The following is a 14909-nucleotide window of genomic DNA, read 5'->3' on the forward strand; positions in this document are numbered from 1 at the left end:
TCGGACAAAGGCTCGCGAGGAACTACGCTTGCACGAGTTATTGCCTTTTGAAGCATGGAAGGCAACGGGCTCCGAATGTTATAAATCACATGACGAGTATAGGGCAGTGTGTCCACTATCCCTTATAGAGGTGCGACCTCACCCCCTTAGTTGATTATCAAAGATTCTATTTATTTTGTGGTTTGATATTGGGCCCAGGTGTGCACCTTAATTCGTTCATAATAAACCTTCCAGTAATTGTTTATATTGCGGTCAAATCCGAGAAATTTTGGAGGAGTAGTGTTCCGGATCAAAAACCAAATGTAAGGTGTATCAATTTTCATACATAGAAATTCACACTCGATATTTTGTCGTTAGGATTGAATAATTCTGATATAAAAATTAACAAATTTCACGGTTTCTTGCTCTGGTTCTCCATTTCCGCTCTTGTCCATTAATTCATCGTTGCATTTGTTGTTGCAAGAAGAATGCTATTTTATTAACGATTTTGTAGGTATTGGATTTGTTCATAGCCGAGACAGACGGAACTTACCCCGGGTTGGCGGTTCAATGCATAGGGCGCTGGTCTTACAAGCCAGTTGTCGTATGTTCGAACCTCGACCTGGGAGGATTCTTAGTGTTAGTAGGATCGCAATGCAATGATTCTACGCTAAGACTCGGCTGCGAAATCTGTTGTGAAACAGAAAGGTCAAATTCTTCAAAAGAAATGTAATACCAGGACTTAGCACTGATACCCGGTTCCTTTTGTTCATTAGGTTTGCTTATATCTAAATAGTTTAATTGTTCACTGCACTTAATTGATATGTGTCGAGGTTGAAAGTGAAATGTCTCTTATGTGCTGCTATGGCAACGCTTTGTTGTTCTTATGTAGATTTCAAGGCTTTGTTTTTTTACTGCATTACACTGGAACCTCAATTTACGCGCAGAGCCGGGGGTGCGTAAATTAAATAAAACATCGCGTTATTTTAAATTGTTCGCACAAAAAAAAGTTTTTTCAAATTACATTAGATTTTAGTGTAAATGACATGTTTTGAAACTATGGAAATGCATAAGAGATGTCCTAAGATCCAAGAACTACTTGGAGTATTGTCCTTATTGACTACACTGTGTCACAGCAAGAACTACAACGCCCAGTGCCTTTTTTGTTTGCGGTTTATACTTTTAGAGCTACACATTGCTTACTTGTCTATTTATAGCTGTTCCAGGTGGTAGGTTCCCGGTCGTTAAAGAACTTCGGTGAAGACTGGTCTTAAGATCTACTCGAGCATTCAGTAGTCTATGTATAGTTTTTCAATGCTGCTCATAGTCGTAGAACTACAACTTCAGGTAGTTTTAGGATGACCTAGAGCAATCACAATTGTCCTATTGAACACATGTGGCATCACGAATATGGACCGAGACCGATAAGGTCGTTAATGCACTTTGTTACACTGCACAGTGGGAAAAAATCTATGAAAACCCGCAAAGAATTCTGTAACTCATTAACTAATTGAGATAGGTCAACAAAATAAAGTGTTTCTTATGTAAAAATGTCCAAGGAATTCAATGGAATGATTTACAATGGCCGCACGAATCGCAATCCTGCTCGTTTTACCCCAAATGTACAGCAGTTTTGGGGTTTCCTATAACATTCGCTCTGTAACTTGAAAAGAAGTCGAGTTCGGTATTCTGGAATTGCCTACTTTCATGTAAAAAAGTCTGGAGAATCGATTAAAAGAACCCACACTGGCCGCACGAAACGTTTTGGTGGCTATTTTACAAAAATTCCTTTATTTCATGAGATCCTTACTGTAAATCGTCCTTAAATCTTGGTAAAACTTTTTGCAAGTTTGCTGAATTAAGCTTATCTTATAGAAAAAAGTCTGTAGAACCAAATAGAAGAACCTACACTGGCCGCACGAAACGTTTTGATGACTATTTTACCCCAATTCTTCTATTTCATGATATCTTGTTTTAAGTCGTCCTTGCATATTGGTAGAACTCGTGGAAAGTAATCTGAAGAATCAAATAGTAGAATTTAAATTTACCGCAAAAGTCGTTCTCTAATATCATATGATTTCTTGATATAAAAAAATTCTGAAGTTCGGAGAATGTAGAGTAGGTAATAACAAAGAAATTGGGCCCATCCGGACCGCTTCAAAAACGTGTATTAAACCCACGGAGTTCAATCAATAACAGTCAACAGTGTTGCCAGATTTTTATTCCTAAAATATCTACAAAGGCATGGTTCAGGGGACTGGATGTGAGTAATGATGTCCTGACTCATGTCCAATCACTACACGTTAGATGCACATCTCCTTCGAATTGGACTTTCCTAGACTAATCATTGTGCTTGGCGAAGGTTATCGCGATATTGATCATGTCGTTTGGACATGCGTGGAATATCGTGATGTCAGATCTCAACTAATAAATTCCTCGCGTACCCAAGGTAGACTATCCAATGCCCTAGTTCCCTTTCTCTTCCATGAGTTCAATCAATAATCAGCTATATTATATGAATAAAAAAGATGAACTGATACAAACAAACCTGAAATAGTTATAAGATCATGTACAAAATAAATGTATATTATTTAATGTAATTTATAATAGAAAATCGCTTGATGAAAACAGTGTTTAGATTAACTAATGAATACCAATATACTAATATGATATTCGAAATGTATTAAGTTTAAAGTACTATGTATTGTGGATGCCACCTTCACCTTCATCACTTAAAAATTAACTTGAATTATATCCACTGATATCCATACTACCCATTGTAAGTGCAAAAATTTGTACCATCTTCATTTTTGTGCTGTGGGGTGTACATCTATGATATACGTATTAAATATGAAGTACGTAATACGCAAATTTCTAACACCAGGAAACTTGGTGTACACTTGATCTTTAAACTGATTTTCATTGGTGGAACAAATTTTACTGCCAGATGCAGATGAGAGATTATGAGAGTTACAATTTTTAAAACCGTCTTTCAAATCGACGATGAAAGAATCTTCTGAACTGAGCTTAGCACTATTCAAAGTAAAATGCAACATTTTTCAAAAGTTATGCAAAGTTATTTTTTTATTCATTTCATCTTCATGTGTTCTTTATTAGTAAAGAATTTACTGCTTTGTGTATCACGAACCAATAAATAATCACTTTCGAATACATGAACTTGAGTAGTATGTGTTCAAGTATGAAATGAAAATACGCTGAGTGGATGACAGTTACTGATTTTATCTGCTACTATCGTATTTCCATTGAGCACACAAATGCTTAAGGAATATGTGTTAACTTATAACACTGGTAGATATGAAGACTCGTTTCTTGTGGCTTGTTGATAAACATGGTAATAATTGAATGACAAAAATGTTGAGAAAACATCACAATAAAAAGTCAGTATATCGATTTTCTGCAACGGAAATCAAGCAAATACAATTGACATCCTTGGCCTGATGTGGTCATCATTTGATCATTACACTTTAATGCTGGAAATAACATCCGCTGGTCGCGTGACAGTAGTAAGGTTCGGTGGTTGGTGGAAGCCTTGTTTGAACTTTTACGGGCAAACAGTGCATTACAATAGAAGCCACTGTTGTACGGAAGCATAATAAATAATAAAACGCTGTCCCAAACCTATTTCGTTTGGCAAATAATCAACAGGCACTGGGGCGACCCTTGGTATCTCAGGGCTAAGGTAGTGTGAATTAATAAATAGATTTTTAAACATTAAATGAATGATGTTTTTAATAATAAGAAGTCAGTGTCACGCATATTTAATAATAACCAATTGAATTAAGTTTTAAGAATGTTATTAAATTTTACGCCGATTTTTTTTTTGTTATTTATCGATATAATAAATAAAGCACACTGCCTTATCTAAGATACCGAGAGCAGTTCGAAGACAAGGTTGATGACATCCAAAATCAAGAATATAATCAATTTGTTAACATAATACTTTTTTCGTTTTTAATCATCGGTCTCTAAATAGTCATTCAAACAAGAAAAATCGGATGATTGTTGTAAATTTAAATTTTCTCATGATGTGGAAACTCAAGTTTATTTTGGCAGACAAATTTCTCAAGAAACTGATGATTTTCAACGCTAACAAAACAACAGGAACAAAACTGTATAAATAAAGGGACTGACGAAATTTATAATGCTTTTTATCAAAGTGGTAAAGCGAATAAAATATAAATTTCTTCGTCAACAACATCATTCTACAATATCAAGACTGTTAATAATTCCGCATAATGAAGTAAACAAAGTAAGGGGGAAAAATCATAATTTTGAAAAATGGTACCAGTTCAGTCAGTATTGCATAACATCCGAAGGTGTTCGTTTATACTGGCTTAAAGTTTTCTTACATAATGCTTACATCAAACGCTTGCTTCTATGTGTCCAGATTTAGTTGGTCAGACATTATTTGCGATGCTTTGTGACGATGGTATTGTCGGATTGGACTTATATTGGAATTTGATACCATTCCAACTCAGAACATCAAAACGGTATGATAGCCACTGTTGGATCACTATCGCTGAAAGAGAGGAATTGTGTACACTTAACCTTCCTTTCAGAAAAAGGACGACTTATTTGTTAGCATCTTATTGGTGTGTCGAGAGAGTATGCCAGAGTAAGCAGATGCAATTAGAAAATGAAAAGCTTCTTGAAAATGTATGGAAGACATTGGAAAAAAGATTCCCTCGGGTTCTCTCAATCGCTAGTAAGTTGCTTTACCACTCAACCACCGAGAAAATGCGATAGCTCCCAAACCCCAACTATTTTGTAGTTTTCGTCACAAAATTTGGAATGCTGATAGTTTTCAATAATTAGACAGCGAAAGAGACAAAAACAAAATCTCAAATCAGTATCTGACGGCAAAGCAGAGAGTGAAGATAGGACATGTAACACATAGGCTGAAATGTCACGGTCATTTTTTACGTTTCCTAACAAAGGGAACACGATTTTTTTGGTTCTAATTTGACTTTATTCATCAACGTAATCTCCATCAAGAGCAACGTAATCATTCCAGCGCCGCTCTAACATTTTAATACCACTTTTGTAGAACGATTTATCTTTTGCCTCAAAATAAGCCTCAGTTTCAGCGATAACCTCTTCATTTCTTACCGGCGAGATATTTTTTCGGGTCTGCGAACAGCCAATATTAGCTGGGAGCCATATCTGGCGAATACGGTGGATGTGGTAGCAATTCGAAGTTCAATTCATGTAGTTTTTCCATCAACAACAGGTTCTCGTTTTTGGTCAAAAGTGAGCAAACGCGTCACTCACTTTGAACATAGCTTTCTCATAGTCAAATGCTCATGCAATATAAAGTCAACACGTTCTTTTGATATATTTACGATGTCAGCTAACTCACACAACTTCACCTTTCGATCATTCAAAACGATTTTTTTATGTTTTTTGGTGTTACCGCCCCATTTAGGCGTCCACTGCGTTCTGAGTCTTCGGTGTTGAGGTCAGCAAACCAATGTTTTATTGTTGTTTCTGATGGAGCGAAGTCTTCAGAACACTTTTCAAGCCATTGATTCCCTTGGACGGGTTTTTTCCCATCAATAAGCAGTGTAACATGAAAACATGAAATTATTATTATTATTATTATTATTATATTGCTCTATTCACCCTCGGTTTTAACCTTACGGTCATATAACACGAAATTGTTTTTGATCCATTGTTCCGAAAATAATAAAAGTAGCGTCACTCTTAGCACAATAACTCACAAACTAATGAATAGAATATCATGAAACTTTAACAGATGTCTTTCAAAAATTAGTATTAACTGAAAAAAAGAGACTGCAATAAAACTAGCGCCATCTATGTGTTGGGCCCGGGACTTTTCAGCCCATGTGTTAAGTGATTGGTGGCGGAAGGGTTACCATAGAGATACGACTATAATATACCCGTGGCACCCGAGCACAGCAAAGCATGCTCGGTTCTTCTAGTCAATTAGGCTGATTCTTCATATAGTTCCACATGCAGGATTGTTCAATTGGCAAAACCCGGAAAAAAGATAGCTCCGAACTCGAGTCCCGTCTATGCGGTAGCTTTTTTGTGCTTTCCACTACACAGTTTTATTCATGTTTCCAATCTGTTTTTCTCGTTAGATACTGATCAAATTTAAAATTAGTTCAAAGCATCTACGTCGCAAATTATCGCAATTTATTTACGTCTTAACAAGACTAAAACAAATCATATTTTCAATGGGTTAAATGGATTTATTGCAGTTAGTTGAAATAATTATTTACAATTAGGATTTGTAATTCTTCTTCGACCATTTAAATAATGGACTTATCTAAGCCACGGATGGTTTGGAATTTGTGAGATAGAAACATTAAAGTTTATTATCAGTCTCAACATTGCGAAGTTAGGATAGATAACGCATTGCTGCTCAAAATGCGAGCAATTTCTTTTCTAGAATTGCAATAATATCCAGATTTCAAAAATAATCCATAATGTGTTTGATGCGTATTAACCATTACCAAAACTCACAATCTGAGCAATCAACGTTTTTGCCCCTTCGTACATTAAATCCTAAACTCTAAACATTAAATCCTAAACACCAAAAGATTACATTCTCAACAAAATAGTTAACCATATAAGCGAAAACCCCGAAATATTTGATTTATATAGAAGATTTTTGCCTTTCTCATATAGAAAGGTTATGCAATCACTTGAAAAACCGACTAGTGAAAATTGGCCCGGAGGGCCAAGTGTCATATACCATTCGACTCAGTTCATCGAGCTGAGCAATGTCTGTGTGTGTGTGTGTGTGTGTGTGTGTGTGTGTGTGTGTGTGTGTGTGTGTGTGTGTGTGTGTGTGTGTGTGTGTGTGTGTGTGTGTGTGTGTGTGTGTGTGTGTGTGTGTGTGTGTGTGTGTGTGTGTGTGTGTATGTGTGTGTGTGTGTGTGTGTGTGTGTGTGTATGTGTGTGTGTATGTGTCAAATAATCTCACTAGGTTTTCTCGGAGATGGCTGAACCGATTTTGACAAACTAGGATTCAAATGAAAGGTCTCGTGGTTCCATACGGAATTCCTGAATTTCATCCGGATCCGACTTCCGGTTCCGGAATTATAGGGTAAAGTGTGTTCAATATTGTACACCGTCACTTAAACCGGCGAAACAAAAAACGTGAAAATTTTTCTAAACTGGTCTCAAAACTACACAAATCGATAGTCATTATCAGTAGGCAACTAAACAATCCGATTCCCTTGTTCGCGGTATCCGGTTCCGAAAATACCGGAAATAGTGGTCATATATACCAAAATGGATCTCACTCACTTTTTTCAGCGATGGTTTGACCAATTTCCACAAACTAATATGCAAATGAAAGGTCTTCTGGTCCCATACGGAATTCCTGAATTTCATCCGGATCCGACTTCCGAATTCGGAGTTATAGAGTGCGTACTAGAAGAGTTTGTGTGTCATGTTAGTTGGTGGCCGTACGAACCGACTTTGACTATACCGGTTCTCGGGTTCCGGTGCCGGAAGTGCATATAATAGTGAACCCATTTCGTTCTCTTAAGGATAGCTTACGCAATCAAAGCACTGTTTTATTCTGTATGTTATGCATAAACAATCACTTGGTTTCTTTCAAAAATCGAAGAGACAATTTTTAAATAGAATACCACAATATTATATGTACATGAGAAAGGCATCATTACACCACTAGGTGGATTAAGACAGGTTTTTCTATTGTAGATATGTAATTTATAAAATAGCGTAAAATGTTCAATATAACTTATCATTGAACTTACCTTACCTTACCTTACCTAACAGCTATAGGCCTGGGGTGTCCTTTGCTGTATCAAGCATACGTCTCCACACTCAAGGCACGGATGCTTCTGAGATCACCCTCCACTTGATCGATCCACCTTGCTCACTGCGCTCCTCTTCTTCTTGTACCAGTCGGATTAGATTCAAGAACCATTTTCACTGGGCTGTCGTCCGACATCCTTATGACATGCACAGCCCATCGTAGACGTCCGATTTTAGCTGTCCGTACGATGGCTGGTTCTCCTAGCAGCTGTTGCAATTCGTGATTCATACGCCGTCTCCACGTTCCGTCTTCCATCTGCACTCCGCCTTTCTTTAGAAAACACTGAGGGCGCGTTGGTCCTCTGCCAACATAGTCCAGGTCTCGTGGCCATAGAGAACAACCGGTCTAATGAGCGTTTTGTAGATGGTCAATTTCATGCGGTTGCGTACTTTTCTCGATCGGAAGGTTTTTCTGAGTCCAAAGTACGCACGATTCCCTGCCAGAATACGTCTATGAATTTCTCTGCTGGTGTCATTATCGGCGGTCACCAGTGAGCCCAAATACACGAACTCGTCAACCACCTCGTCACCGTCTATCAATATTCGTGGTGGGAGGCGTAGTGTTTCTTCTCTAGAGCCTCTTCCTCTCATGTATTTTGTTTTCGACGCATTTATGACCAGTCCGATACGCCTAGCTTCAGCTTTCAGTCCGATGTAGGTTTCCATCATCGCCTATAGTAAATTGGCTGTGCTCTCAGTCTCAGTTAACACATGAACTAAGCAATCCATGGCAATGTAATGAAATGTAGGATTCGCTCTCGTTAGTATTGTATGAGAAAGAAGGCTCTGCTTCACGGCGTGCTACATGACACGAAGCAAAGTCAAATAGGCAATGTTTACGGTGTTTTCACAGTGTAGGTTTACAGAAATCATTTTTGAACATAATGTTCGCATTCTAAGATCAAATTTGATCACATTTCAAACATACTTTAAACATTTTATAGCAGAAATTTTGCATTTGAGCCCATTTTCAGAACGATCAATTTGTTTCTTAAGAGTTTACACTGTGTACATATCCTAGAAACATTAAAGCCATGTGTACATATCCTAGAAACATTAAAAGCCAGTGCCTCTCTCCCATGTTTGAGCAGCTCGCCTGGTAACTGGTCATTGCCCGCAGCTTTGTTGTTCCTCAGCTTGCCGATTTCCTCACTTATCTCCGACAGATCAGGGGCTGGGAATCTGTCGTCGGCTGAGCGTGCACCCAGATTGATTCCTGTACCGTTCTCTGTATCCTGTGCTTTGCCATTCAGATGCTCGTCATAGTACTGCTTCCACCTGTCGATCACCTCACTTTCGTTCGTGAGAAGGTTACCACTGGTATATCTGCACATTTCGGCCTGTGGCGTATAGCCTCTACGTGAGCGGTTCACTTTCTCATAGAACTTCCGTGTGTCATTTGCGCGGTACAGCTGTTCCATCGCTTCGCGATCTTGGTCTTCCTGGTGGAGCTTTTTCTTCCGAAAAACCGTGTTCTGTCTGTTCCGCACCTGTCTGTATCGTTCCTCGTTCGCTCTAGTGCGGTGTTGCAGCATCCTCGCCCTTGCTGCATTCTTCTCTTCGACCAACTGCTGACATTCGCCGTCAAACCAGTCATTTCCTCGATTCGATAACCTCGTACCTAGAACGGTTGCAGCAGTGCTACTCACGGCGGACTTTATGTTCCTCCAGCCGTCTTCAAGAGTCGCCGCGCCAAGCTGTTCTTCCGTTGGTAGCACTAGCTCCAGTTGTTGCGCGTTTTCCTCTGCAGTACGAATGCTACGTAGCTGCTCGAGATTGAGTCCCGGCGTTCCTGTGCGACGAGTATTGTGCACCATCGATAGTTTTGAGCGCATACAAACACCGACAAGGTAGTGGTCAGAATCAATATTGGCACTGCGGTAGGTGCGGACATTGATGACGTCGGAGAAGAATTGCCCGTCGATGAGAACGTGGTCGATTTGATTTTCCGTATGTTGATCAGGTGATCTCCAGGTGGCTTTGTGGATATCTTTGCGGGGGAAGAAGGTGCTTCGAACTACCATTGCTTGGGAGGCTGCAAAGTTTACGCATCGTTGACCGTTGTCGTTTGTTACCGCGTGTAGGCTCTCCAGCCCGATCACGGGTCTGTGCATTGCCTCCCGGCCTACCTGAGCATTCATGTCGCCGATGACGAGTTTTACATCCCGCCGTGGGCAGCTGTCGCGCGTAGAATGCTTTCTTCTCGTCATCGGGTCTCGTCTCATGGGCAGTGCACGTTGATGATGCTGTTATTGTAGAAACGGCCCTTGATCTTCAATACGCACATTCTATCACTGATTGGCTGCCACCCATTGGCTGCCACAGCTCTGGTAGAAGGTAGCCGCTCGATGCCCACTTTTCCACACTTTCTGTCCCGTCCAACAAAGTTCCTGCAGTGCTACGACATCGAAGCCGCGGATTTGAAGCTCATCATGCAGCATTCGGTCGTATCCTGGGAAGCCAAGCGATTTGCAGTTCCATGTGCCAAGCTTCCAATCGTAGTCCTTATTTCGTCGCGTAGGTCTTTGCCGATTATTCCGAGTCGTATTTATATCCTGATTATTCGTAACAAGTGTTTTCCGGGCGGCTTGTTAGGCCTGCACCAAACTTATCATTGAATCTTGTATGAAAACACAATGCAACTGTTTACTATTGACCTCAGCAAACAAACACAGCTAAATGAAGTCGGTGTGCATAAAACTTGAATTCTTAACGGTTCTATGAAACAAATTTTGTTTGGTCGTTCTTTTATTGAAAATTTTGCGTTCTTTCCTAAAATCGAAAAACTTAAAAATATATTTATTGATCATTTGAAAAAAATCCACATTTTTGAGAAATAAAAATGTCAACATTTTCGTCCTTAATTCTTCCTTTTTTACCCATAGTGCAATAAGCTTCATCAGTTGTCAGTTACAACATATCAAAAAATAAGAATACTAAACTAATACCTTCTCGAGAAAAGTGGTATTGAAGGTATTGAATGTTTTCAAAAAATAATAAAAATACAATTTTTCTCTATTAACCTATTAACTATTTGTATTATATTCACCCTCATTCCTGTTTACGGCCGTATGTGATACGTTCGAAAGTATGTCAAATTCGTTCAAATGTTCAATTCAATCACACTTTCAAACATCGTATATACATAAGAACAGCAACAGCTTATCGGTTTATGTTGAACTGCTGGGTAACAAAACAGTTCAACATAAACTGTTATGTACTGAGGGGTCAAAGACGAAACATAAAGTATATAAGAACAACGTCAATCTAACTTTAAATCATAAGTTCTGGTACAGACTTAAGTTCTAATGAAAAATTTAACATCTCATTTGTTGTTTGGCTTGATTTTGTATCATCATTCTTGTTTACGTCCGTATCGACCATTCGACGAATACATACTTTCGAATGAATACAAACAAGCCATTCTCATTTTCACTCGAATGTATTCGAACGCGAGTCGTTTGCCACAAAATATTGAAATATTAGTAAGCTTTTTCAAATACATGAAAACACTAAAATTCCCTTAATTAACCATGTTCGGAACACTAGAATGTATGCCAGTTTAGTTTCGAAACTAATTCACGTGAACTAAATGGTTGATAATAGTATTGGTTCTTGAAACTTTCGAGTTTGACATGTTTTGTATTCGACAAGTAAAATATTTGAAGTTTGAATCATGTGTTTAATTCCAATTCTCAGGAAAATGATGAGAAATCATGGCAAGGCACACACCTTCTAAATTTCCAGGAAAACACGTTAAACATTTCTATAATCGACAAAAACTAACATAAATTAAGTACCGTAAATAAGGTTTTGGATTTTCAATGAGAAGCAAAACTACTCCTTAGCTATTTATCTTAATTTCAAGGTTACTGAAAAAACTGTACAAATCGCAGTTTACAACTTTGAATCCTTTGAATATAACAAGAAACAATTTTACTCTTCGGATGTATGACGTGCAAGTTTGTCTTGTTCCCGAATAGACTCCCGAGTCTGTAGGGATCTTTGGCGCCACAAGCGAGCAGCTCGAAGCAAACTTTGTGAATCATCTCCATGCTTTATCGAAGACTTGTCATCTCCAATAACTCCCAGTTCAAGGTCAATATTGTTCTGAGGCAATCGATCAAGAAACTCCCTAGAATATGATGAATCCGAACTACTCATGCTCGAGCATGAGGTTGACTCACCCCACGCGGTTCGCTGGCGACGAGTACGACGAGCTTTTGTAACTACAGTGCCACACAATGGTTCACCAGAGGTAAGCTGGCTTTTTATTTTAGTTGCATCTGTAGAATTGTTCAAACGATAGTTATAACCAATCTTGAGGATCTTCATTTGTTCAATTACCGGCAGTCGCAGGTCGCACGGTGTCCAACAATTCAACAGTGACAGCTCTTTCCTGATGGCTTGTGGTCGGCCGATGAGAACGTTCGTTCCACATTCCATCCCCTATGGTATTGTATTCCCATGGGCCTCGTTGGTCTTCAATCGCGTTCGGCCCAGAACCGGGTTGCATCTCCAAACTAGATAAATCCGAACTTTCATCGTTGGTTGTTTCAGAAAAATGAATCTCGTTCAAACATCGAAGTTGTGGAATATTTTCCTTTAGCGTTAAGCGCAACGAAGGGTGCTCGGAGACAAAATTTTCTCGTAAATCCAAAATTTCTAGATTTTCACACAGTGCCAAGAAAGTGCAGCTACCGAGGTCTGTAATTCGATTACTGCGGAATTGTAAAGGTCATTTTAGTTTTGTTTTTTTTTTTTTAAAATAAAAAAAATTGCATTTTACTCACCCTTTTAAACTGATCTTTTTGACCATCACTAAATTCGTGCAGGGACCAACCTCCTGAATCTGGTTATAATCAGCAACCAGCTCTTCCAGTGTCTCTAATCCACTCGTTCCATCCAAATTTTTCAGACTACATCTGCTAACGTTGAGATAAACAAGTGACGTCATATCACAGCCCAAATCTCTCAAGGTCGTCACGATACTTCCTTCCAACGTGAGCGATTTGAGATTCGGTATGAAAAATGGTATTCTCTGCAAACTGGTCATGTGCGAGATTACCTTGAGTTTAATTTCGGTTACACGGTGCAATTCATTGTCTCCGGCAGCCTGACGCTGTGAAAAAAAATAAAACCATGAACCAGACATGGGAATTTGCTTTGACCAACTTACCAACAAATCTTCTATTGTAGGCTCGGCAGGTATCACGATTGGATAGTAGCGTATGGGTACCGGAACAAACGATCGTTCTGTTGGGAAATGTGCCGTGTGCGATCGAATTCCATTTCGGCCAGCTCGACTTCGGTTCATTAAATTTCGGAGGGTAACAAATTGATTTTCCTGCTCATTTGCGTTGTTCGGTTGCTCCTCCTGATTTTCTCTCAAAGTAGGTTCGTTGGATACGATTTCCGAGGAAGAACTTGACGATGGCCTATCTTCAGCTGGGATTTGTTCTTCGGGCATTTTTACGCCTTCAAAGTAGAAATGATTTATTATTTTCTACATCAAAATTGGTTTTTCTGATGGAAAATCAGAATAACAAACTTGTGCAATTGGCATGGAAACAGCCAGAACGAGTTCATCGGTGTATTTTTTTATGTAGATTATATTTTATGCATCGTTGTATTGTTTGGTGTTTCGTTTGTAGCAGCTTTACCAGGCAGAAGAAAAAAACACAATTGCCCTTGGGAGGGCCTTGTACAATTAGATAGTTCGATTTCTGAACCCGTCCACCCTTCTTGTGTGTTCTTGAATTTCAATATGTAGTTGATGTTAGAATTTTTGGAATAGATTCTATTTTGAAATAATCCTTAGTACAAAAAAGGTTGCTTGTTTTTATAAATTAGGTTACCGAAAAGATACGGTGGAACGTATTGTACCTTAGTTTGATGAGATGTAAATTCATCACATACTTTTGACTACATCATAAACCCAACTTGTTTCGCTGTGTCTATCATGCGACAAATATACAGCACACACATTTCTCATATAGAAAGGCTATGCAATCACTGTGAAAACCGACTTTTGAACCGAAGCCAGGAGAGCCGAGTTTCAGTTCGTCGTGTACGCAAAATGTCTGTTTGTATGTGTATGTGCGTAATATTTTTGAGCACTTGATTATCTCAGAGATGGCTAGACTGATTACATGAAACTTAGATTCAAAGAAAAGGTCTTGTAGTCCCATACAAAGTTTCCGAATTTTAATTGAATCCGACTTCTGGTTCCGGAACTACAGGGTAACAAAAACATGAAAATATATGCACTAAAACGATTTTAAACAACTTAAATTCAAATGAAATATACTGTAGTGGAATACAAAGTTCCTTGTTTTTTAGTCCAATTTTCGGTTAAGGAATTACAGGGTGATAAGTGGAAAAATCCAATTTCAAACTACTTAGTCACTTTCCTCAGACACAGATAAAAATATTTTGTGAATTTACATCTATTTTCATGCACATATTAGGAGCAGGTAATTAAACATAAAGTTACTTTACAATTCTTTAGGTTTCAATATAATGTAATCGCAAACTAAGCGTTAATTGAAAGATACGGTTATATTTATTGAAAATTCAATGCAATCCGATTTAGTTTTGCATCGATGAAAGTTTTCAATCAAAATTTCGACTCAATCCATGTTACTATTGATTTACATGTCGTGTAAATTTCATTATTTCATTCTGTGGAGATGGCGTTACCGATTTTTACAAACTTCAGTTCAAATTCAAATGACGGGACCTATGTTCTCATGCAAAACTTCTGTCCGGATCCGACTTCCAATTCCGGAATTACAGGGTAAAGATTATTAAAAATTTTTGATCGTCACTCAAAGCGGCGAAGCAAAATATGGAAAAAAAAGTTCTAAAGAAGTCTCCAAGTTATTCCTCTCGATAGTCAATTTCATTAGAAGACCAAACAAAGCCAGTCCGACTATCCCGGTTTCCGTTTTTAGAAGTACCGGAAATAGTGAAGCTGTTTCACTTTGTAGGGTGTACTAGTTGGAGCATAAACGAACTTTTTTTATTTTCTTTATAGAAGCAATGGATATTATTTCGAAGAATGTCACACTAGTGATAGTGAAAGGCATTAC

General features: G+C 38.5%; 1 protein-coding gene across 1 annotated transcript; it reads right to left on the minus strand.

Annotated features, from left to right (window-relative positions):
* Positions 1-10625: 10625 nt before the first annotated feature.
* LOC131438765 (leucine-rich repeat-containing protein 56) lies at positions 10626-13399 on the minus strand. The gene is made up of 4 exons (XM_058609011.1): positions 12995-13399; positions 12609-12937; positions 12163-12536; positions 10626-12101 (listed from the first exon to the last, which is right to left on the minus strand). Exons 1-4 carry the CDS (start codon positions 13283-13285, stop codon positions 11752-11754), a joined length of 1344 nt encoding a protein of 447 aa, XP_058464994.1. The 5' UTR covers positions 13286-13399; the 3' UTR covers positions 10626-11751.
* Between the last annotated feature and the right edge of the window lie 1510 nt (positions 13400-14909).

Source organism: Malaya genurostris, chromosome 3, assembly GCF_030247185.1.
Source record: "Malaya genurostris strain Urasoe2022 chromosome 3, Malgen_1.1, whole genome shotgun sequence".
In the NCBI taxonomy this organism is placed as follows: domain Eukaryota; kingdom Metazoa; phylum Arthropoda; class Insecta; order Diptera; family Culicidae; genus Malaya; species Malaya genurostris.

Coding starts and splice junctions, on each gene's coding strand:
- LOC131438765 (XM_058609011.1), bottom strand. CDS start 13,285: ATGCCCGAAGAACAAATCCCAGCTGAAGATAGGCCATCGTCAAGTTCT. Junction 12,938..12,994: donor CTACAATAGAAGATTTGTTG/GTAAGTTGGTCA, acceptor TTTTTTTCACAG/CGTCAGGCTGCCGGAGACAA. Junction 12,537..12,608: donor AAAAAGATCAGTTTAAAAGG/GTGAGTAAAATG, acceptor ACAATTCCGCAG/TAATCGAATTACAGACCTCG.